The sequence below is a fragment of the Simochromis diagramma genome, unplaced genomic scaffold (genome assembly GCF_900408965.1).
Source record: "Simochromis diagramma unplaced genomic scaffold, fSimDia1.1 OVJJ01000583.1, whole genome shotgun sequence".
NCBI classification, from domain to species: domain Eukaryota; kingdom Metazoa; phylum Chordata; class Actinopteri; order Cichliformes; family Cichlidae; genus Simochromis; species Simochromis diagramma.
Window position 1 is genome coordinate 859,856 of NW_024387285.1, and position 26,311 is coordinate 886,166.

The 26,311-nt window shown below is 43.0% G+C and overlaps 1 protein-coding gene across 2 annotated transcripts in view; it reads left to right on the forward strand.

Moving 5' to 3' along the window:
* Nucleotides 1-26,311, forward strand: part of adamts3 (ADAM metallopeptidase with thrombospondin type 1 motif, 3) — a 130,019-nt gene that overhangs the window by 57,421 nt on the left and 46,287 nt on the right. For both annotated transcript variants that reach the window (XM_040003439.1, XM_040003441.1), the window contains exons 5-9: nt 1,045-1,238; nt 12,569-12,652; nt 13,018-13,174; nt 18,879-18,984; nt 24,437-24,580. In XM_040003439.1, the coding sequence (XP_039859373.1) occupies nt 1,045-1,238; nt 12,569-12,652; nt 13,018-13,174; nt 18,879-18,984; nt 24,437-24,580 (685 nt within the window). The remainder of the gene's footprint in view (nt 1-1,044; nt 1,239-12,568; nt 12,653-13,017; nt 13,175-18,878; nt 18,985-24,436; nt 24,581-26,311) is intronic.

The window sequence follows — 26,311 nt, forward strand, 5'->3', positions numbered from 1 at the left end:
GGGAAGCAGAAACTCGGTTTGAAGTCAAATCTGATTTGAAAGTTATGTAACAACAGAGGAAAGTCTGTGGGTTGTAAAAATGCCTCAAAAACTACAAGTTCTTTTATCCCGTGTACTAATTAAAGGCAGTGAACCCCATCAGCCTTTGTTGGATTGAAGTGAATTGTGGACTGAATGAACTGAGCTGCTGTCACAGACCTTTTTATCCTTCCACAGATTTGAAGCTTTAACAGTTGCTTTTAGCATCAGTTTACCTGTCAAAGCTCCACAACACAGTCAGCACTGAACAAACAGGGTGAATAACACAAAGGTCGTCTAATACACGAGGGGGTTTCTGGCATTTTGACTAAAACAAAAGTAGTTTTCTATTTCTCTCTCCTTGTTTTTTCTTTTTGTTTTGCTAAATCAACATTTTTCAGGTAAATAAGGAGCACTGCTGTGTTATCCCCATAGTGCTCGATTTGTTTGACCAAAAGTCCAAAGATGCTGGAATGAAAATGATCTGAAACAGAAGGTCACACAAATCCACTCATTTAAAGTTGGAACCAGAAAATGTACTTTTGCTCCAGTAAATGATTAAAACAGGAAATTATAAACATGTTATTTGCCTTTTCAGCACTTGAGTTGAAGTGTTATGAAATCCAGCTGTGGCTGCGCACCCGGCTGGAAAATGTCTCCTTTTGAAAACATCTGCTTGGCTTTCTCCGTACGTCGCTGCGCCATCGCCTCATACTGCTCATTAGCTAATCATTAATCAGAAAAAAACAACATCAAGCTCCGACTGGATAAACCCTTTTCCAACCATCAAATATGAAACATGTATAATTCAGGCCAGCAGGCACTCGACTTCAGAACAAGCTTTGGCCTCTGCTGACACATTCATATGCAGACAGAACCTGCAGACCTGCAGCTGCACGACTCGCTCGTTAATGTTGATCGTCTAACACAATGTAATTGTTATGTAATAGCAGATCAGTGAGCGCCTTTACCCAGTTAGCATTTTAAAATGAACGCCGTCGTATCTCTCCCGTCTTAATCTTACAGAACCGGAGCTCGATGTTCCCGGGAGCCTCGACTCAGTAACCCGACAGGTGAATGAGACGGTCCGGCGCCGCAGACGGAGGGACGCTGGAGAGGACGACTACAACATCGAAATCCTGCTGGGAGTCGATGACTCAGTGGTCCGATTTCACGGCAAGGAGCATGTGCAGAATTACCTCCTCACACTGATGAACATAGTGAGTCACTACAACTTCATTTTGTTCCTAGTTTGAAAACTGTTGTGTATTAAACCTGACTTGTGTTTTGAATGTAACAGAACAGGGATTTCATGTAAGCACAGCATGCATTAGGGATGCCACTGGGCAGCTCGGTGGTGCAGTGGGAACCCGGCTCGCTTCTTGCTCTGCTGGTCCAAACCTCTGCTGGGGCCTTCCTCTGGAGTTTACCTTACCTTTGTGGGTTTCCTCCAGGTGCTCCGGCTTCCTCCCACAACCCAAAGGGATTCTGGGTTAATTGGTGATTTTAAATTGGCACTGGATGTGCTTAAAGCACACAGAATAAAGGGTAGTGTGAATGCACTGTACTGACACGTAAATGTAAATGATGATGATGATGCAGATTAACCTTTATAAAAGGCAAATATGGTGCTGGGAATCAGAGTGGCTGCTTGTAGGAGCAGCACAGTGGATCAGCGACTGGCGTCTGACAGCAAAAAGTTGGACTGTGTCAGCTGAGCTGGGCTTCAGCATCCTGGGACCCTAAAGCTGGATAGAGTCAGATTCCTTTTTTACTTTATTTTAGTGTTTTTTTCTGTGATCTCTGTGATCATTGACATGTTTCTTCCCTCGAGTCAGCCATGTTTAAACTAGGAAGGAAGAAACCTCCAAATAATAAACACTATTAAGTCTCTTTGTCTCCCAAAGCAGTCACTAACTGTATCTTCGTTTCAAGGTGTAAATGAGACTCATTCAAAGTGCATTTCTAGTTATCCACACCTTTCAGCTTTGTCTCTCTGTTGCTCTGGGCTGAGGTTACAGTACCCTCTAATCTACACTTCCTATCACATATTGTATGGAACTGGTGTTGATATGAATAAGTGAGTCATTGGTGTCACAGCAGCCCACTCCTGTGGGTTCTCTGCTGTGGATCAGTGTTATATTGTCTGAATCAGAAAGAAATGGAGCCCGCAAGCAGCTGTTGGGATGCCAAGTGCATCTGTTTCCTCCGGTGTGAATTCACACTGTTGTCCACACACAGGATGCTAATCGTGCCTCCGTGGGCATTATTACAGCCATTCACGTATGATCCCTAGCAGGGATTTCTCTGCCCTCCTTAGGCAGTTAGCTCAGACTGTCGTTAGTCTCTGGAGGCAGATTAGATGCCGTGTTCGCTCATCACGTCCTCACAGATGTCACAGATACACCTCGCTTGCGTTGTGAGAGATTGGCACATGTGCCATTATTGCCTGGCAGAAAGGTGAAGTGTTCCTTTAATGAGAGGTTTCAATGCAGATGGAAGAGGCGGAGCATTTTTCCCGCCGCGTTGTCACGCTCTCCGTGGAGTGTCGTCACTCGGGTTTCTGCCGTCGCCGCTCCTCGGCAGCAAATCAGCAGCTGATCAAAGCTTTCTGAAGCGATGGGCCGCGGATGATCGCGTACCACCGAATTCTGATAGACATCGGTTTTTGTGTCGTCGCTGACATGTTGTGGGGCGGAACAATTTCACTTGAAACATGAAAGGATTTTAAAGAAATCAAAGCAACGAACGCGTCGGTGCATCAGCGGGAGATATATGGTCCAGTCCAGAAGTGCTGATTGCTTAATGTTGTTTACACACATGTTGTTTCTCTGCTTGTGTTTTCATTTAGTGTGAGAGTTTGTAAAAAGGCAGGATTGCCTCTCGTTTCCTCACCGGCTTCATTATTTACAGCGCTGTATTAACATTATCTCATTATTTGTAGCGCTGCATTCAAATTACAAGCCTCTCAGATGCTGCTGATGTTCCCCATAATGGACCCATCCTGCGTTTGGACATGAAAGCAGTGTGTCTGCCAGCTTTATTTAAACGAGGTCCTTTCTGGTTCGAACGCTCCAGCCTGGACTGACTGGAAGGATTGCAGCAGTTTGTTTGTCAGTGACAGCCAATCAGGGCCCATCAGTCACTGGTACTGATGTTCCCTCTAGTCTGGATGTGGTTCACTCTGAGAAAATGCATATTTTTAGTTCAGACTAAAGAAAAACAGATCAAAAATTGATCTCGTCCTATAATATTCATGAAAGTAGGTCAAATATTTAGTTTTATAATGAGCGTCACATATGGTCCTATTGATATTTTATGGCATCATTTTTTAGTTTAGCTTATTTTACTGTTGCTACATTTAATTTGTCACTTGTTGACATTCATATTTGCACATTTGCTGATATTCAGGTTTTTTCATCATCAGCAGCACTGATCATTTTTGATTCCATATCTTCTAAATGAAATCTCATAGTGCTCGTATATAAATCTTTGTGGTGAAGCACTTTCAAAACATGCACTACAGCCTTTTAAATTTTGGATAATACAAGAACAGGTGAAAATCTCCTCCTCAGTAGATCTTCACCGAGCTCCTTGGACTTTACCTCTGTCCACTAGTAAGGAAGAGAAAAGTCTGTTCCTTGTAGCCTTCAGCACCACTTACAATAAGTTTAAGTGAGCGTGTGTGTGGAGCCATGACACTCGTGCCCATGATGAGCAGAACTGTACATCTCATGATTTTAGCTATCAGTGCAGTTTACCATGTATAGATGTTTTTATTAAGCCTTTTCTGGCATGAATAGTAAAACTGTGCATTTACACTGGGTGTGCAGTGTCCTTGGATTTAAGGAGCAGAGCATAAACCTCAGTGTCCCTGATCCTGTCATGATATTCCCATCTCTACATTAAATGCCTCCAAAATCCCTAATAATAATAATAATAATAATAATAATAATAATAATAACCTCAGTTCCTTTTAACTTCCAAAGTACTAAATGCTCTTTTCAGTCTGCCACAAGCATCACTCTATCGCTCTGGATCTCTGCAGTGTCTGGCACTGAAGTTTGAGGTTATTGATGGTGTTTTCCAGTAGAGGTCCCCGCTGGCTTTATCTGGACGCAGCACAGTCTCTGAGCGCTGATTACTGTGATTGATCTTCTCTCTCTCTATCTCTCTTTCTTTCGCTCTTGTCTCCTCGTTTCCCTTTTATATTCCTCTGCTCTTCTTTCTCCCTCCTCTCCTCCTCCTTCTTTCCCCTCCTACACCACCTCTTTTATTCTTCTTCTCCTCTCAGCTCTCTTCTTCCCTCTTCTCCTCACCCCCGTCTCATCTGTGTTCATCATCTTCACTCCCTCTGTTCTCCTTTCTTCCTTCTTCTGTTTCAATACTCTTCTCCTGTCATCTCCCCCTTTTCCCAGTTTCCCTCTCTGGTCTTCCAGTTTTCCTTCTCTTTGATATCTCTTGCTAATCAAGTCAGAGCCATCCTCTTCTTTGTGTTCACCATCCTCCAGAGAATTGGAACTGATTGGACCATTTAATGAGCATGTATGTATGAATTCTGTGGGCATCTTCACAAGCGACTCTTCGAGCAGTCCAATCAACAGCAACTTAATTTTCATGGAAAGTTCTGCATATAGACACACACACACACACACACACACACACACACACACACACACACACACACACACACACACACACACACACACCAGCACTCAAACTGCATTTAAATTATTTGGTTGTGTCCAAGCGATACGTTAGTCCTGAATCTGTTACAGTAAATGAGAGAAGAATGAACTCCGTTCTTTCATTGTTACATACGTCATCATTAGTGAGACTCCAACAGTAAGTGCAGCAGGCTTACAGAGTCAGCCTCTCAGTTCTTTTTCCTTTTTATTTCTAGATTCTTGGTAGTTTCATTTTAAGTGAGAGAATTATAAATGGATTTGGATGTCTTGGAGTGAAATAAGAATTTAATCAACAAACAAAACATGTCTGAGTACTCGGTGGAGAAACTGTTGTTGTCAAGCACAGCATTGAGACGGTCATCAGGTTTGCGTAGATCTCAGGTGGGATTTGGCCCCGTCCTCTTTACAGAAACTCCTTTAAGTTCTCCCCTGTTTGGTAACATGACTCTTTTTATGGCACCGAGGTGACCTCAACGTCCTTCTTTGCACTCCGTCGTCTCTTTGACAGTATGTTTTGCATAATTGTCATGCTGGAAAAGTTATTCTGGTTGAAAAAGGAGGTTCTCAGCCAAGATTACCGTACATGACTCCATGCATTGGTCCGTGAATGTGAAGAAAAACAGCTCCAACACATGTTTCCACCTCCATGCTTTACTGTGGGGATGGTGTTGTTTCGGTTGTGTTGGGCTTCATCCGACCACAGCACCATCTTCTTATTCATTGCTATTGATCTTCTCCTCTTACCTCTTTCTCACTCGTTTCCTTTAATCTTCTTTCTTTTGTCTTCATGTCTCCGCTGCTCGTTTCCTCTCAGATTTCTCTCTTCAGTCTCCTCTACATTGCTCTCCTCCTCCTCTTTGCCTGCTGCCAGTATAATCAGCATAAAGCACTGAGGCGATGGTCACCTACTCGATATGTCGGTCGACTTACATATTCAATAGTATGTGGGTTTAAAAAAAAAAAGGCAACCCAGGAACATTAATATGCTGCTGTAAAAATCTAAATTCATCTCGTTTTAGAAATCCAACCAGCTTCTGGCTGCAGTGAGATTCAGCACCTGTGTTGTGTGATAAGGCCCAGCTCACAGTAAGCAAACTGGTTTATCCAGAGTAGTTGGGAACTGGTCAAGGTCTTCGACACCAAAATGGGAGAACTGTTTTTTATGGGACTGGTTTTGTACACAGATGCTCAACAGATGCAGTACCATCATCCATGTTGGTAAAAAAAGAGCTCTAAAATATTTTTCTTAACTGCAAATAACGCAAATCAGCATTAGAACAAACACATGGACACGGTCTCTGTGCAGATGTAGAACAGGTGATGTCATTAGAGACAAAAAGCAAACTAAAGGTGCATCTATAGATAAAAAAAATGGGATATATAATTTTATCTCTATATATAAATAGGTGGGAATGTCCTGTAGTTATGTCTGAAGCATGCGGTTGTCCTTACCTGGAATAGACGAGTAACCTGACCTGTCAAGTGGGTCCACCTTTCACCCACTCCCTGCTGACTTATGCAGGTGCTCTGTGCTGAAGTCTAGTTCAATACGGAGCACCTATAGCATGGCTGTGTAAAAGGAAGAGATGGACATCCTGGTTGTGATGGAAATTGAGTAAGTGAGTGTATGCCAAATGAAATTCGAGAGCAATAAGCAGGACTGTGTGATTATGGCCAGAATTTCATCGCTGTTGTTTTGATCAGTGTTGAGGGAATGATTATTCATAAGGTGTTGTTATAGCGGTGTCATGTAAACCAAGCGCTGCTTTCACATCTTCCCATTTCCCACCTTTGCATTGAGCTACATTCCTGTTAATTAACCCTTCTTTGCAGACAAACCAGGTGTTTATTCACTTCATCCAAGTTCATCTCCCAGAAGCAGAAACCTCATTCACTCCCTTCATTGTACCAGCGTGATGAGACTAAAGCGCTACAGCTGTGAGAGCCCTCTCCGTTTCCCCACCACTGCTTTTTCCACTTATAACACATCTTTTGTCTAATGTGTCGAACATTTTTTCTGAAGCCTTGTGTGTTTATTGGACATCTATCTTTAAGTGTGACTGTGTTGGTGAGTTCAGCCCATCTTTGTGATCTGGATGGATGCAGTGATACGCTGGATGTGTCACATTGCACTGTTTTTCTTGGCCTGCATGCATTAGTTGTGCTGCAGTTTGTGTTGTGTTTTCAGGCAGACAAACGTGTTCGTCATGTTGCTTTGTGGTGACACAACCCTACAGGATTCTTTGCATATGATTTCTTCAGCTCTTCAGCTTTTGCGTTGCTAAACTTTTGTTTTTTGTTTTTAATGTAGTGTTGTGCATCCACGTGGTGTGGGCGACAGCCACATACACAAACAGAAACACCATCAGGTGGTGATTTAGGGCTTGGTTCACTCTTGGTGAAGCATGCTTATTCAATATCACTCAATGTTCATTTAATTGCAAGAAGCCAAAAATTATGAACGAGGTTAAAATGTGACTAATTGTGCAGCCCCAGTGACAGCATACGATGAGATGAGTCCTGCTGCCTCTATGTGGAGGAAGCTGTTAGGGAGTCATAGCGCTGGGATGAGTCTTTGAGAGCGAGCAGCTCAGTGTGTTGGATCACATATGGTGTGATTTCAGCTCTCCCTGAAGGAGAGGCTCACAGTGCAGCTACTGCAAGCAAAGCAAAGCTGCTTTGCTAGTAGATACACATTCAGGATCAGCAGCATTTATCTGTCTTCATTTCGAAGCTCCCATCTGTGATGCGGCTCACATTCACCTAGACTGTTATTCATAAAGTCCCAAGGAGTGACAAATGCAAAGGAGCAGCAGGGAGTGGTCCTGCTCGTCCAGCGCTGCATCGCCTCAAAAAGTCGACAAAGCAAAAACGATGCTCTGGGGACAGTTTAACGTGATGATACGCTGCCGGGAAATGTTTTTCTCCACCTCTTCTGTCCTGAGTGGAGAGCACTGACTTATTGTGTAATGTGGCAGATGAGCTCAGTGAGAAATCACTGGCCCAAAGAAAATGAGGCCCACTGCCTGTGACTTTGGTCCTCATGCTCTGCTAATTGGCACTTCTCATGTAACATGTCAGAGAGAAAGATGGCAAGATGTTGACCTGTTCACTGATTCGATTGGTGCTCACCGTGCAGTCAATCAGTTGGTGACAAAACAACAGCGGTGAAAGCTGCATGATGGGCACGTGCAGAGTTTGTTCAGTAACATGTATGTTCTTTTTCCAGTTGTCATGTTACACGAGAAGTGCTCTGCGAAATTAAGATTACATCAATATTTTAGAAAAATTGATTTTAATTGCATTTCTCTGGCATAATCCAAACACGTGCAGTTGGTGCAGATAGGTTAACTGGTAACTCTAAACTGCACATAGGGATAGGCTCCACCCCCCCGTGACGCACATAAGGATCACGGGAGGTGGTGAAAATAAATGGTAATTCCAGGAGGTGAAACTCTTTGGTCAGTTTGTATTTGGATAAAGTAGTGAGTGAAATTATTTGTCTGCACCTTGTGTTTGTACCCAAACGCAGACACTCGAGGCAGGAACGGCCGTTTATTTAGGCTGCACGAAAAATACAAACAAAAGGCAGAAGAACAAGGACCAGAACCAAACTGAGAACTGAAATACTAAACACTACGGACGTAGAACCTTAAGCATCGAAAAACCTGAACATGACCCGAAATGAACAGACAACCTCCGTCTGGCGCCCCCCGTGTGTGGCAGCATGTTACAGCAGCTCTTACTCTTACTTATTTCCCCTTTGTTTTCTCGTAACTTTTAAATTAAGTCTTAGAAATGTCTCTCTTATGTGCAATATTGAGCAATACTGTCCGATGTAACATAGTATGTTATTCTGTTTTAGCTCATTCTATTCTATTGTTTTTCTTAATTTTTGCTGCTTGTAACTTTTTTTCGTGACCCAAATAATTTCCCACAATAAAACCTTACACTACACTACGCTACACTACACTACACAGGGTCATTAGAAGAAGCGGAAACAGACGGGAACACAGCTGGGACGAATCAGACGTAATGACACAGGGGAAGTAAACTAAACCCCCTGAACCTGGGACGAGCGACTGTCAAAATAAAACAGGAAACACACTAAGATGCAGGCTAAGACACGCGGGCTTGACCCAGGGACCGGGGGGAAGAAACTGAGGAAGGGAGACGCACACAAAGGACGAGGAGACGGAGACAACACAGATAAGACTACAGACTCACACAAGCACCACAGGGATGAGACAAGGACACGAGAGGAATTTCACATACAGGAAACCATGAACTGGAAATATAAGCAAACTCATTAAAATCTCAAGAACACAATAAACTCAAAATGCTGACAGTTTCCCTGCCATCAAGTTTGTTAGCATCCACTGCAATGAAAGCAGTATTTAGCATTTTAGAGAACACACCTAGTGTATTGACACTGTAGATAAACTTTTAAGTGGTACCTTTTTTCCTCAGGGGGGCCATCACACCAGACTGGTAAAAATGTTTGTCAGGTGTCCTGGTGCTGGGATTAGCGCTAGAGTTCGCTGGCTTGTGATGAATTTGTCCTGTTTGTGAGTCTCCTTCACTTCTTATTTGGGTTTTGTCCCTCTGTTGTGCAGCCAAGCAGTGACAAATCCTTTCTCCTAATTGTGAATTGGGGACCTTCCTTGTGCCAGCAGAATCGAATATTCACGACAGTATGGAAATATGAGCTTAGTCACAACACGTTGACTTCATTCCTGCTGTGAACTCCTGCAGACGTGATGCACTCTCCTGTCCACTTTTTGTTTTCGCCTGGATCCAGACGTGAGAGTCAGACCGGAACAATTTGACAGTTTTGTCCGTGTCAGAATATTTTTGTTGTTTGAAGTGAACTGCTTAAATATGCATGTGGCACCTGTTCAGATGGATTTATTTTAAGTAACTGGACCCAGTGGCTTCCATTGCTCAGTGTGTTTCAGCACACAGCGATCGTTTATATATAGATATTCAGGAAAACTGTGCAAAACGCTTTAATTACTCTCCAAATATCGCACCTTCTCCTCGTTTTTCTCCTCCCTGCCTCGATGCCACAGGAGAGGAGGAGATGCTGTGTAGTCGGTACTATGATCATAACACGTTGGTGTTGGTGGTGATGCGGGGCTAATTATATTTACCACAAAACATTCAGTGGTTGTGGAAAATCACCATTCATATTTACACTCACGGCCACTTCGTTAGTTACACCTTGCTAATACTTGCATTTCACCTTCAGTACCTCCTTAATCCTTCATGGCACAGATTCAACAAGGTGCTCAAAACATTCCTCAGAGAATCTGGACGATATTGACGTGCTAGCATCAGCCAGATGCTGCTCCAGATCTGCAGATCCCTCTATCCCATCCCACAGGTGCTGAACGTCATCATGTTCAAGATACCAGCTTGAGATAATTTGAGCTTTGTGACGCGGTGCATTACAACCATGTTAGAGGGTAGATGCTTTTTAACAACATCATAAAGGGATGGACACAGTCAATACTCCATACAGGCTGTGTCCTATAACAGTTCTCAGTTGGGGTCCAAAATATGCTAAGAAAACATCCCTGACATTATATCTAAAGGCCTGAACCATTGATACGAGGCAGAGCGGCTGAATGCTTTCTTGTTGTTTACTCCAAAACTGTGAGCCTACATGTCACAGTAGAAATCAAGACTCATGAAATCAGGCACAATTTTCCAAACCTCTGCTGCCCAGTTTTGGTGAGCCAGCTGTTTCCTGGTCTTTGCTGACAGGAGTGGCCCCTGGTACAGTGCCGTGCTGCTGTAGCCTCTTGATGTGTTGTGCACTCAGAGATGAATGCACAACACATCAAACCACATTATTGTTAATAAGTGGTTTTTGAGTTGCTGTTTCCTTCCTATTAAGCCAAAAACAGCCGGCCCCATTCGGCCTTGACGTCTGGCATCAATAAAACATTTTCACCCAGAGAGCTGCTGCTCGCTGGATATCTTTTTGTTTTGAACTGCTCCCTATAAACCCAGAGATGTTTTTGTTGGATCAGCAGATCAACAGTTTCTCAAATACTCAGACCAGCACCAATCATGCCATGTTCAAAGTCACTGAAATCACCTTTCTTCCTCATTCTGATGCTCAGTCTGACCTTCAGCATGTTGTTTCGATCATGTCTACATGCCCAAAGGCACTGAGTTGATGCCGTGTGATTGGCTAATTAGATATTTGGGTAAATAAGCAGTTGAGGACATGTGTAGTGAAGTGGACAGTGAGTGTATGTTTTAGGAGTAAAAAAGACCCACTGTAGGAGGAGAAACGGGCACCTCTGAGTAACATTTACAGTAGATTTCTTGAATAAGGATTCGTTCACATTTTAGACAAATGGATGTATTTTAAATATTGGTGGTAAGTGTCCCTTAAATCTACCCCCATGATCCAATCTTCTTCATTTTCACACATTCGTTCTGGTCACCATCACAACTACGTAAACGGATCTTTTTTTGCCATCTACAAATATGTTTGTAGTATCTAGTATACAAGTTTGAAAACGCAGAATGATTCTCATTAATATCAAAAGAATGATCACAGTAATTAAGTGCACCGAGTTGGCTTTGTTCAGCAGAGGAAGTGTGCTTGCTGCAGCTGCTTCCATTCACAGGTGACCGTCACTGGCTCATTCATCTGCCGCTCAGTTTCCAGCCAAATAATAATGTCCGATTAAATGTTTTGCATGTGAACACTGGGAGCTTGACAATCTCACACTTCTCACTATTATGACCCAATCAAAGTGCACGGGACGTCAGAACATCAAAATCCTCCTTCAAAGCACCAATACATGCATACGGCCCCCAAAGTCAATCGAAACTGGCAATTTGTGTCACGCGTGGCATCATGTCATATATTCAGCATTAAATGAATTGCATAACATGTATGCATAAGTGGGACAGGACTATAATGACTTTAAATTAAAGGAAAATGGGTGGTGGACTGTCACAGTGTCCTGTGCTAACTGTAGCTCTGCAGCTATCAAGCAGTCCTGCAAAGTCTTCATGCATTAAGATTATAAAACGTAACTGTCTTTGCTATTCACGCCTCATGAGGATACGTGAACATGGATGTAATTTAAACAGGAAATGCATTTGTGCATTTTATATATCTCACACACCTGCAGATACGGAGGAGATGCGATGCCTTTGTCTGAACAAACATGCATGTCTGCAGATGATAATGGTGTTGACTGCTAAAATAGAAGGCTACAGATTGTGTGCACAAGTCTCACTTCACTGTTTCATTCAGATTCAAATCGATAGAAAACATTAGTCAGGCTGCCTGTGGAGAGTCCTTCACCAGCCTGCTTCACTGACTCATTCGCTTCTCTTTACATTACTTCCGAGGCTGCAGGAAACCAAGACGGGTTGAATACTAAACGACTTTGTCACGTGCTCAGTGCTTGGTTTCTCCGGAGCTCTTTACAGGAAATCATTCCCATGAAGAGTTGAGTTTTTATCTATCTAAATACAGACACAACATGCATAAGCACATTTCCATATCAAGTCATAATCTCTCTTTTAATGACTAGTAGCGGCTGTGCAGGCTGAAGGCACCATCATATCCAAAGCGTGATGTTTTTGTTTCTTGCACAGATCAAAACTAAGATCACAAGCTGCTCCCTCCTATTATTCATATTATTCATATTTACCTGGTCTTGCAATGCACCGGCACAGTGCTCGCAGAGCTCTTTGATTACAGACGTTCGTGGAGGGAGTCGTGAGGAATAACCTGTTTCACTCTGAGTCGGATTTAGAACTGAGATTTACCTTAAATTTCAGATTTCCGATTCCTTAAAAGTGTTGTTTGTCCCCCTGCACCTCAGGTGAATGAGATTTACCATGACGAGTCTCTGGGAGTCCACATCAACGTGGTGCTGGTCAGGATGATTATGCTGGGGTATGCCAAGGTGAGTCCCCGCGTCCTTTTCCGTTGCTTTTTTTTAATTCTTAAGCTTCTTTTTGCAGGTGACATTCCTTTTTATGACAGAGGAGTGAAATAGAGATGAAAATGTGTGCAGACTGCAGAGGTCACCTAGTCTAACTCACTTTTACACACAGTGTCAAAACGCACATTTCCATTTGCTCGCTGTAATCAGCAGTGGCACTTAGGTGATTTATGTTCGCCACGACTCCTTCAGCTCGCTATCCTCTCGTTTTCAGCCCAGGGCTTCCACATACTATTCCTGCTTCACAGTCTGAGTAATTACAGGCTGCTGCCAGAGTACCAACATGTGCATCTGCATCTGCATTTCTCTCTCCTTTTTCCTCTCAGTCCATCAGCCTCATTGAGAGAGGCAACCCATCGCGGAGCCTGGAGAACGTGTGCCGCTGGGCCTTTGTGCAGCAGAAAGGCGATCCCGATCACGCCGAACACCACGACCACGCAATTTTCCTCACTCGCCAAGGCTTCGGCCCCACAGGGATGCAGGGTAAGGCCCCGGAGGGAGATCACCCGTCACGATACACACCAGTCAGCTTTCTGTGTTGCAAAATGTGCAACTTGTCAGTGAGAGCAGAAAAAAAGTTTTGAAGCGTTCGTTCTGCAAATTCAACATTTAGGAAACACGTCTTACGTGTGAATTCACTCCAGATTCTCTCTGATTACATTTTAAATGCAACTATAAAAATTGTTTGTGCCCCAGTTGCTTGAGTTAAATTGACTGAAATGATTCACAAAGAGGCACCAAGAAGAGAAAACAATGAAAAGCCTCGTTATTACTGCTATGACGCACAGAAAGGGCGGACTCTCCCTTTGTGCTACTTTTTTGGCACTTTAACTCTTGTTGCTGAGGCTGATTTGAAAGACTGGGGGGGGGGAAGCAATTTCCAGTGTCTGCCAGATATCGACTTCTCCTCCCTCCTTTTATTTTCTCCATAGCAGCCAAACTTCAGCAGTGAAAGCAGCCAAATGCCCAAAGTCAGCACTATTAAAAGCCTCCACTTGCTGTATTCTTCGTTTATTTGCTACAGCAGCTGCAGCAGACGTTTTATTTGCAAGTGAATGCAACGGCAGAGACATTTGGTCTGCGCTTGATTATGGAAATGTGTTATAGATTCATATGTAAGGACGGCTCTGTTTAATGGTTTCACTGATTCTGTCAGTCAGGTGCTGATCACAGCACACTGCACGCTCAGGTCAGATGCTCTGTTTCATCCTTCTGCATCCTGATGTGCTCCCATCTTTACTGTCCGTGTATTTTGCATTTCGTATTCGTTTGTACGCTGTTATGTCAGGCTGCTGTTGCTCACTGGGAAACAGTTATTGATAACCTGTGTTTTATGTTCAGGCCAAAGATTTATCCATTATATTGGAACAAGCATTAGACTAAATAAAAAACTTGCACTTAAGCAACGTTGTCCCTGTATAGTATTTTTGTTATTGCTCTTTTTGTTGGTCTTGCAGTGTGTGGGGTATGCCCACAGTGTGACACAGGAAGCTGTCTCCCTCACAGGGATGAGAGCTCGTGCTGTTAACAGCAGACGGTCTCTGTTGGTGCAGGCTGTCCGATCAGGCCTCCCCGACTCGATTGTTGCTGTTTATTTGAGTTCTTCTCTCTGTAGCAGGAAGCTGTGAGATTCATTCATCTGGGATCTAACAGGAATTTATGAGCAGAATAAGCGTTTATATTCTCTGGTGGGGTTTGGCAGTTTCACCTTTGGTGCACAGTCTTTACTTTGCTCAGCTTAGCCCTGGGCCATGACAGTGCATGTTTTTGCATTTGACACCTCAAATGAGGGCAACATATCAGACACATTGTGCGTGAATATTTCCAATAGACACGGCACAACCACAGGATGAACCTGCCCTGTATAGTGTGGGACCTGTTTAGGTCTCCTGCAGGGTCGGGTCCCTTTTAAAGCTTAATGTGCTGCTGCTCCCTGTCTGTAGCCCACTCTGTGGATAACGACCCTGTTAGTGGGTTTAAGTCCATGTTTCTCCATCCATCAAAGCTCAGATCTGATGTTTTCTTTCCAGTACTGAGGGCGCTGGTGTGGGTGGGTGAATAACTGTGACTACTGCTGGATAATTCCAGACCTGATGGTGTCCAATTACGCTCCCAGTCTCGTGAGCTCATCTGTTCACACAGGATGTGTTTGTTTTGTTCGCCATATTCTCTGTCAGTCTTCTTTGTGAGCAGCATTCTCCTCCTGGAATAGCAGGAAGCTTAGATTCACCTTACGGGTGTGCTGATTTACGTCTTTGGAGCTGGAGTTCAGCAGCAGTGCATCTTTTCTGGGCTTCTGTTTGGAAGCTGTTGAGAGGTATTAAAATCCAGTCGTCGTGCAAACTTTTGGCCACTTAGCTTGAATATTTCTGTCCAATTTTTCAGTGAATACTTTGAAAACAATTAATTTCCCTCATGTTCTGTTTGGTCAGTTGTCTTTTTCTTTGCATTGAGTTCTTCAGCACAAAAGACCAGCAGCCAAAAACGGATCACTTGCGATGCTCATGTTTGTGGTTACTGCACTGACTCCGAGCATCAACACTGTCAGCTTTAAGCCGTTCTCTGGTTGGTCTTTCTTTGCTGTTCTGAGTTATTTCAGTTATTCATGCTCCGTTAGTTCTTTAACATCAGATCAGATTGATGACTGAATGAACTGCTCCCTTCGAGTGGATCTGTAACCTTTTCACATTCATTTAATTAACATATTAGTCTCACTCACAAGACAGATTACTCAGAGGTTTTTAACTGAAAGTTTTCTCAGGTCCTTCTAAACCTAAGCTTTACTGGCTCACCTCTGGGAGCCTGAACGTTACCGTACAAGCCTCAGCTTCAGCATTCAGAGCCCTGAAACCTTAACCCCGACTCTGATCTCTCCGTGGGCTTCCTCTGAAAACAAGAGACACACAGTTATAATAAAGTCACTTGGAAAGATGGAAACAGCCGATCTGGACTCTCGGTGAAGGCTAAATAGTTTGTATAACTGTTACAAATCACTTCCCCCACTTTTGCAATAAATCTCAGGTGAGATGTGGGTTAATGTTGTTTTCCCCAAATGTGTGACTGAATGAGGGTAACATTTAAACAATTCTTGGGAGAAATGAAAAAGAAGGAAACGTATAGAAAAGTTAATTATGAAATATAGTTGCAAGTGAAATAAAACAAACCTCCCTGCAGCCTGAGTGCTGCACAGATGAAGCAGCACTTCAGGATTTACCAGTCCTCCCAGCATTTGGACTCCGGCAATTACCAGGTAGAAGTGGCTGCAACCAGTCGTCTGCTGCTTTCACACAACAGCACACACACACACACACACACACACACACACACACACACACACACACACACACACACACACACACACACACACACACACACACACGCCTCTTTTTCTCCGGCATAAAGTAGAGAGAGTGTCAAAATACATAAAGTCAGTGTGATGTAGTCGAGCTCAAGGTGTGAGGACTCCACTTAGAGTGCGAAACAATCTCCATCCTGAGCTGGAAGTGGAATTTCAGTTTAATTGGATCTGAGTTATCCTTCAGTCCATTACAGCCCAAAATCAGAGATGTGAGTCGAGCTACATGGACACAATCTGTAAGAGCCTCACTGATCTGAGCAGGAACCAAACAGCAGGATTATTGTGTGTGCTGATTGTGCCACAGCTCCGATGATACTGGGTTTGTTGTTGTGTAGAAGAATTCATTAACTAAGCCTCGTGGCCATACTTGCTATCAAGACAGGAGAACATTAACTGGTATGGTTGGTGACGTAAGCCCCGCCCTCTGTTCAACGATGGTCGCTGACAGTGTAGATGGCTTCTTTCACCCCGCTTTGAAACCATCTGTCCAAAATGTGAGCGTTGGCATTCACAGACATGTGACCTCTCTTACTAGTCCATGCCAGTACTTGTCATGGAGCTTAGCTTGGAGTCACTACTGCGATTATCATGAAGTTCACCCGGACGTATCAAATGCATGAACGCCAGTGTTGTGCAGATGAAAGAAGGCGGTTCCAAAGACGTGTCTTATGTACAGCATTACAGAACAAAAACATCCCAAAATGCACATTTCATTTTTCCTTACAGACCGATGTATTTGACAAACACTCGGAGATTCTGTCTTAATGGTCAGCATGAGCAGAAATAATGAGCAGTCAAAGGTTTAAGAACTTCAGGAGAAAAGTGTTTGTTTATTTCTGAGCTTGATTTCCGATAAAACGCTGATCCCTCTCTATCCTCCTCACAGTATTTGTAATCCGAGAGATTTCAGTTCAGCGCTCGGGGGACCTGCAGCCATGGAAATGCCCGCGATGTCTGATTAAATAAAAACAAAGTGAGAGGAGTAATCGACAAAGCTGCTCTGGGTTCTGATTTAGATTTGATTTATATGCACAAAAAGAGGCCGTTCTTAGAAAACAGCTTTGAGGGTCCACTTGACTTTAAGTGTTCATCAGGGGCAAAACAACAACAGCAGTTATTATTATTGTTCGAGTGCTAGCGCACACCCTGCCTCGGTGGCTCTGCTTGCATGCGTGCTCTCATTAAGTTTACCATGTTTGCTCACTCGCTCTTTCACAAGGAACAACTATGCTTCATGAGTTATTGCATTATTAATGCACCAACACTAATGAACAGCACGTGATGCAAACCCTAGCTGCTGCTAATGAATGCTCGCTGTCCTTTAGTTTGTCGCTGTAATAAAGCAATAAGTGGATGATGATGAAGGTCTACGCAATATTATTGTTGCCAGCGTGTTGGGGTTACCTGTGGTTAATGGCCTTGAAATGGTCCCGGACTGCTGGGTGTTCACCGGCTTTCTAACGCGCTCATCTAAACCGTGACAGCTGGGCGAACGAGGAAGTGCTGGAACATTCACTCGGCCTATAAATCCTCTGCGGACTAAAGTGCACCACTACAATTCCCAAGGTAATCCCACCCTTGGGAAGGCATTACAGATGAAGAGTCAACTGTGCTGATCTGAAGTGGGTGTGTGTGTGTGTGTGTGTGTGTGTGTGTGTCCCTCTTGGTACCACTGTTAAGAGTTAAACAAACAGCATGGGGAAATCCATCAGTCCGCAGGCAGTAATCTGATTTCGATTTGGAACCTAGTGTCGTAATGATCAGTGGGTACGTTTTAGCTTTCGGGCAGACCATCATAAGTGCACTGTGCCAGCTGCACATTTGGGCCAAAATCTATATTTCCTAATGTCATTTTTCTTCTTTGCAGTGAGAGGTTCACTTCCTGTAAATCAGTACTTGCAGTTTGGCTCCAAACAAAGTTCGTCCTTCATGATGTTGCAGCTAAACTGGATGTGTAGACATTAAAACAATAAAAATAAGTAGAATATTTATTCTATTTTTGGCCCTGCTTATTCTATTCTTCTCACTGCTGCTGCCTGTGGCTCCAGTTATTAGCAGTGACCATGTGATGTCAGTGAATCGTGCTTATAGCAGGAAGTCATGGCAAAGCAGCAATAATCGCCATTAATAATCCCCTGCTGTCACTGTGCTGCTGTGTGTAATGTGTATTGTCTTTTGGCAGCAGTGCCAACACGTATCACTGATGTGCACACGTGACACATGTGACACGTTTAAACATAGAGATGCATACAGATCTGTCCTACATACAGTATCCCTCCTCTGTATGTAAATGGCTCTACGTCTCACTTGAGCCCTCAGCACAGCATCATTTGTTGCACATGTTTGTCACTTGTGGTCTCATAATGTCCATCCGTCTGTGCTTAATCACTGCACAGCTCCTTGGTTTGTGGTCAGCAGTCGAGATCTTGGATGATGTCGTTGTAGCTAAAACAAACTGCAGTTATAAAGTGAAACGATTACAGATGAAAACATGTTTTGTTATTGTATGAACTATGAAGATGACTCAGCATGATGAAGAAATGTTCATTGATAATATTTTTATTGTTCTCTTCTGGCACAGTTAACTTTTTAAACATTATTTTTTGTTTTTGGTTATAAGATTAGCATTTCATCCTCACACAAAATTAGTTTTATTTCATAGAATAAATTTGACTTTTTTGCATTTTTAACTTGTTTAATTTTTTTTTTTATACTTTTCCACAAAACATTTTCCCCTGACGCCTTTCATTGAGATGCGAGGAGACGTTTTGTTTTCAGCGTCCTCATCTTTGTATTTGTTGTGGTAACATTCATCCTTTTTCCCGGCAGGTTACGCTCCGGTCACAGGAATGTGCCACCCAGTCCGGAGCTGCACCCTGAACCATGAAGACGGCTTCTCCTCCGCCTTTGTTGTGGCTCATGAGACCGGACACGTGTGAGTTCCTCGTTTTCATCTTTGGACAAAATGCCAGAGGTTGTTTATAAGCATGTGTCCATGAACTCAGCCCTTGTTCATTATCTTCTCCTTTTCTCCACATTTCCTGCAACATATGAAATAAGGATAAACAAACTCACATCAGCTGGAAGCATTAAAAAGTTATTAAAACCTGCCGTTCTCTGAAAGGCAGAATTAAGCACATATTGAGTAAATGCACAATAACAGACTGCAGGGTGGATAAGCTGCGTTTAGCTTCATGTTGCTGGGCAACAAATTAAACTGGCTGGCTGAGTGTGGTTTGCTCATTAACGTGACACAGTGAGGGCCGTTTGGCTGGTGTGTCCAAATCACCTGGAATAGCTGCTTTGAAAAGTGGCGTTAATTTTATCGTAGCATCAATAAAGATTTTTTTTGTCTGTGTAAACAAACCGACCAATCAAATGAAGCTGTAGCGCTGTAATGAAATCTCTGCACATTTCCAAATGTCCAAACTCTGAGTGTGGAGTTTAAAAACAAATCTAAAAACATAGAGAAAGAAACTCACAACGTGGTCGTTTTTGTAATTAATACTAAAATTATATATTGTGTGTGTGTGAGGGAGTGCATGCACATGCATATGCGTGTGTTTGTGGCTTCCAGAACAGTTGGTGTCTTACATGTAAGGTGTTTATGGGAGATTTGTAAATTGTAGCTACAGAAAATAGCCAAGGTCGCACCATCCCTGATGGCTCCTGTGCTGCTGAATGATAAATACTGATGAAAAGAAGTGGTGGGAAAAGATATTCTGGAAAAAGAAAAAAGAAGGGCTGAAACAAAAGTCCTGTGGCGAATATCAAATTGGTTTTTATAATTTGTCATTTGTACACAAACCTTTTCTGAAACCTTAAACAAGCCACTTTTCTTTGTGATGCCTGAACCGAACAGAAGGTGAATATGAAGGTAAAAAGTCTGAGAAAGAGAGAAAACAGGCGTCTCAACCTCATATGTTACTGTTGAAAACTGCATGGCCCACCCACCTGTCAGCTAATGTAGAAATGCATTAGCCCATACTACCCTTCAGCAACGAGAAACGACCCCCCTGAATGATAACTGTCTGCTACAGGCAGAGGAAACATTCAAACTCACCAACAACACCGACTCTGCACACAGGAAACACTCCTCTGCAGCTTAAACGCGCTTTCTTCCTGTAGTCTGCCGTTAAACAAGAGACATCTGAAACACAGTCTCTTGAATGTGTGAAGCCTAAACCTTCGGGTTAATATGCGCTGTAGTTTAATCCATGTGATATAGTCAGAGTTGAACTCTTCACATGAGAAGTGGCAGCGCGGTGAAACTTGGACTACAGTGTGAAACAGAACACTGAGCAGGCTAATTTTCCACTTTCCTGCTCTTTCAAGCTGTTTCCACGTCTCCTGTGGAGCTTTTGTTGCGAGTTCTGAAATTTGAAATAAACGCAGCGGGAGAGACTGTCAACAAAGAGCAAATATTTGTCTGCCAGCTGGGTCCAGAAACTGGCTCTGGAGTAGACTGAGTCCAGTTGGACAGGATGGAAAAAAGACGGTAGATTTAAGAGATTATCAGAAACGCTCAGAGCGATATGTCAGTATTGCTGAAAAGCATCAGGTGATTTTACAGATGAAGCAGTCATGAGACGGGAGTTTGAAATGATCAATAACAAAGGTACATGATGCGGGTTTTGTTTGAACATATTAAGAATGAAAGGGAGACTGGATTATAGCGTGGAGAACGGAGGTATTCAGCAGGAACAGAAGCTTTTTGAAACCCAGCGGAGATGGCGAGGGTCCTTCACAATGAGATGTCCCAGGGCACAGCATGAAACCCTCCGACTGTGCAAACGAAGCAGGCCTAGTGAGCAGGGATGTCCGGGGATCGATAGATGCCCTGAGAAAATAAAACAGATTAAAGCAGTGTGGAAACCAGCAGCTGTGCAGTACACACCGACAGCTTTCTGGTTCTGAGAGAAGAGCCTAGAGGGCAAATACTGAGGTATTTAATTTACCGTCAAAGATTAAACTCTATTGGAGGGAAAAAATCAATTTAAACATGCTGAAAGCATCTGGAGCTGAAGAGAAGGGAACAGCAGCACGAGGCAGAGGCAGGATGATGGTGATCGCTGCTTTTTAGGCCCTACAGACTGTGCAAGGATCGGTTTAGTCCTGAGATATATCACAGATATGCACATATCAATTAGGGGAAGATTTTTAAAATCCTTTATAGACGGAGAAATGGTTTCAGCAATCGAGAGCTCCTTCAATGTTGATGTGGGCAGGAGAGGAGTGTTGAATGACGACCTTAAACCTTTGCTCACAAACTGTGAATTTATAGAAGTAAAGTACTTAAGCTTCTGAATGAACAAGTTTATATGTTGGCAGTATTTTAAAGTTGGTGCCTTGCTGCAGAAACCCAGGACCACCAGGGTGGTGGGTTTGAATCCACCATCTGTCCGTCGTTTCTGTGCATCGTCTGCAGCTTCTTCCAGTGTCTGCGTGGCTTCTGTCCTGCACTCTGGCTAACAGCTAAACATGCAGTTAGTGGACTCAGGTTAATTGGTGATTCTAAATTAGTTTTAGGTTTTGTGTCTCTCTGTGAGCGCTGTGGCAGAAACAGGAACCTGCCCAGGGTGCACCCCACCTCTCGCCTTATTGATCTGTGTGTGAGCATCGCTGCAGCAGTCCTTCCAATACACCTTCACATTTGCAGCCTGGCTGTAGCTCAGGAGGTGGAGCAGGTCATTTACTAATTGGAAGGTTTGTGGTTTGGTCCCTGGCTTATCCAGGCTGGATGCCAGAGTATTCTTGGGCAACATACTAACCTCAGTGTGAACGTTGCAAAAAAATCACTTAGGCAGACAAAGCTGAGGAAAAAGTGCTCGTATAATGTCCGAGGGCTGAGGTAGAGCAGAGACGCACTATATAAGAATCAGTCCATTTACAATCAACACGCTCTACTTTTAAAGTGGCCAGTGAGCTGTGGACGTCCACTCTGAGCACCTCTGAAGGACATGCTTCATCTAATTAGAGGTGTGGAAACACCCTGGGCTCATTGAACATGTGCTCAGTTACAGTAAATGCTGGGCTTCATTATATCCTGCCTCCTCACTTCAGCTTCCATTCTGTGGCCCCGAACGACCTTAAAGTAGAAGGAACCCAAGAACATGAACTCAGTTTATTTTAATTAACCTGTTTCCATAGTTCAGATGTCATGTACAGTAGTAGAGACATCGATGTTTCCAGCACCACTGGAGGTTTTTAGAAATGAAGCCTATTAGAATGCACACCCAGTAAATCCTGCCAGTAAAGTTTAGGCCAAGATCCTCAGAGGATGTTGCTGCGAAATAAGAAAGTAAGCATCAAGTCAAGTTTCTTAAAAAGGCGGGTGTGTTGCCGTCGACGATTACATCAGTCAGACTCAGTCTGCACATTGTGTTAAAATGAGACTGAGCGCATACGTCTGCTGCAACTCTGTCATTAACCTGTGCAAGATCCTGTGTGACGTGAGCTGTAGGTGACGAGCACATACTCTTCCCACACCTTTCCGATGACAATTTCTGCATCCTTTCAACACGAAACAATGCGGCAATCATTACCGCTTCCCTCAGCGGCTGACCATGTGAACAGGGTCACTGTGCAACGACTTCTGTCACTTTTGCATCTGCAAACAAGTGCTGCACCACGAATGCTTTGAGAGTGAGTATCTGCATGTAGCGCACTGTGTGTGTGTGTGTGTGTGTGTGTGTGTGTGTGTGTGTGTGTGTTTGTGTGTATATATATATATAGATACAGATATAGATAGATATATAGATAGATAGAGATAGATAGATATTAACCCTTTAAAGAAAGTTCAGAAAAAACGAAAAAGCTCATAAATAAGTGCCTGTGTCATATAAGTATTTCTTCTTGTATTTTATCCCAGACAGGGATTTAAATCCTTCTGATCTGCAGGTTTTTATCAGTTTGTCAGTTACCACATCCCACATCCAAACTCTTTAAGGGAATAAATTATTAATGTAATCTAAAGGCATTTAATCTAAAGTGAGAGCAAACTCAGATTCCAAGTACTTTCACGAGGGAACACATGGCTAATAACGCTCTCAAACATGGATTTCATTCATTCATTTAGGAATTTTGCATTTAAAAGTTGCCCATAGATGGAAGGGTTGATTCCTGAGAGTTTCCGATCTGACCTGCCTGAATCATTGCTGATTTGCTCTGATCTGTTTGCCTCTTTGGTTTGATTCGTGTGAGACAGTGTGAAAGCTTTTCACTCTGAGTCTGACGCAAACCAAACAGCAGGAAATGTGGTTTTCAGTGTGGCTGCAGTCAGCTGTGTGAAGGCAAAGCAGACCATCACTGTCTGATGATGGATGTTTCACTTTAGCTAGAAGTCATAAAATGAACATCTCCTTCAGCTGTAAATGAACCTATCATGTGTATGTTAGGATGCTCACACGGTACCTGGGTTTATTTCTATTCTCTCTTAAAAAGAATTTCCACGATCTCCAACTGTAACACATACTGATTTCCATTCATGGATCTAATACGGGACAGCTGCCAAAATCCTTGTGCAAAACAACAAACCCCTGCTCCAAAAAAGAGCTCAAAGAAAAGTACTTTCACAAAAAGACTGCACTGAAGTACAAGACTGAACATCACCAGTGGGGGTCCTGTCTCCTCTGATTAAAGGGAGAAACTAAAGCAGCAGGCCACGCCATCACTCGGTAAAGTTATCTGCGGTCACGGGATGAATGTAACAGACTCATCTAAACAGTAAGGACACAGGATTCAGCAGGTTCATTAGCACCAAGCATGATTTGCTTTGTACATATTATTTATGGAGTATGCTGTTTCTAGCGTTTGTGTTGGGTGGTTAGGTGGAGGTCATGGTGGTGCTCACATTGCCAGATGATCATCACAGAATTCTGACACTGTCACAGTTTGTTTCCATCTTTGAAAAGACCGAATCAGCTGATCCTCTCTCACTGTGTGAGCTGGGACCATCATTCTGGAGCCATGACCAAAGGAAGTCACATGTAACATACAATCAGCTGAAACCCATTAAAGACACCAGGCTCTGTGCTCTATGCAAAACTACACGTGTAAAAATAAGCAATGGCATGTGATCATGTGATTTTATTTTATTTTTTTTAAGTATTCATACTTACAAAAACATATCTCATCAGTTATGGTGGGCGTTACTGTGAACACTGAAGAAGCAGGTCTGTCTGATTAGGAACGTTTGAACTTGACTGGATTAAAGTACTAACACGATTTTGATAGTCGACTAATCGTGGCAGCCCTAGCTCTGACCTTTCCACTTGTTTTATGAATTGAAGTTGTAAAAAATAATGAAATCCTTGTCGTCGAGGTTTATCTTGTATTGCTGTTCTGCTGTTTTGTAATTTATGGTTTGTCTCTGCCTGTGAGAGCAGGTTGGGCATGGAGCACGATGGCCAAGGCAACCGCTGTGGGGACGAAACGGCGATGGGAAGCGTGATGGCCCCGCTGGTGCAGGCGGCCTTCCATCGATACCACTGGTCAATGTGCAGCGGGCAGGAGCTGAAGCGATACATCCAGTGAGTTCATAAACCTGCACAGTACTCCACATGGGTGCTGACAATCACGACTCCAGAGCTCCACCTGGGATGCATAAATCTGAAAAAAATAAAATAAAACCACAAAATATAAGAGTTAAGTTACAATTGGGAAATGTTTTATTAAAAGCTTTATTAAACAACAACCTCCTCAGCTACATACATTTGCTCAGAGATTTTGGGGTGGATGAGTAAATAAATTCTCAGTAAGACCCGACAGTCGGATGCTGGAGCAGTGGGGTCAGACGCAGTTGTGATGTCCTGCAGCACAGAGGGATGGATGGGAACGCCACCAAAATTAGGAGAATGAGTTTGGCACATCTTAATGTTCCTCCATAATTTTGACTCTTGGAAACGTATAAAGGAGACAAGCAGGCTGTTTGTTGTCGGTGGAGTGTCAGAAACGTCAAATCAATCACAGCCCAGTGAGCAAATTGCATTTTACAGCTCAGTAGCCAAAATATAAAGAGCTACATGGTTGCTCTATCTGCCCCATATTTCATACTCTGTTTGTCCTCAGCATGCATTCATCTTATTTAGTGTTGTCTACACTCACAACAACAGTAACGTCAGTGTATGTTTTATCATAAGATAGAAAACCAGCAAGAAATATATGAAGAGGAAGCCAACGATCTGTGAGCAAGCACAACAAATCCTGTTTTAGAGTCAGAACAGGCAGGCTGAAGGTAACAACAGAATAATTAACCTAATTCATGCAGTGTGACAGAGAGGAGAAATTCCCCTAAAGCACTTCAATCTGTTGAGACACTTTATATTTAAAATATCTTATTATTTACAGCCAAGTGCCAACATGATGAAAATGTCTGGCTCCGCCCACCAGAATAAATTGTCTTCTTTATGCTTCGTGGGTGTCGTCTGGTGTCCTGCTAATAACCGTATAACGTGTTAACCCGAGGACGTCTGAGCTTTGACACCAGCGTTGTTGGCCTGTGTTCAGTTCATAGACATGGATTTTTCTTCTTCTCTCTGTAACTGACAGGCAAAGCTTAGCGGAGCGTGGACACAAAATTATTGACAGAGCCTCAAAGAGGATGACAGTGGCAGCGAGCAATCAATCACCAAACAGTACTGCGATTTTTTTTTTCTGGCTTTTATTATGAAAGGTGCCTTTGTTGACAAAAATCAATGTATAGCAGGAAAAAGTTTCTGCGTTATCTCAATATGAAGACTTTGTGAGGCAGCTGCTGAGAAGAAATTTAATGAGAAGTTTAAAAATCATTCCACATTTTCAAAAGGCACATATGCCTGCTCTGTCTCTGCGCTGGGTTTAGCTGTGCCCCGTGAAAAAACAAACAGCCAGGCTGGGATTTACTGCAGCTGAGCCGCTTCTCACCACCTGGCTCTGTCGTTAAATTAGGAAGTATGTGCATAAATCTCAGTGGGAAAACAAGCAGTTTCTGGATTTCTCTGATAGCTTTGTGCCGCATTCAGGTAAAATCAGAATGGTCAAAAGTTAAGAAATATCAGAGGGGCGTATTTAGCCTTTTAGCTTTCCTTTGGGTTCGTTTCTTAATCATTTGCTTAATAATTAGATTTTGCACCGACGTCGATGGAGGGATTAAATGTCTCAGTTGATAATAGATTCCCAAGGTCAAAATATAATTATTCTTTAATGAAACTGAAAGTTTCTGTTAAAGTCCTTTCTTTAACTTTACTCTAATGTGTTACTTTGTAACAACAAACCACACGCAG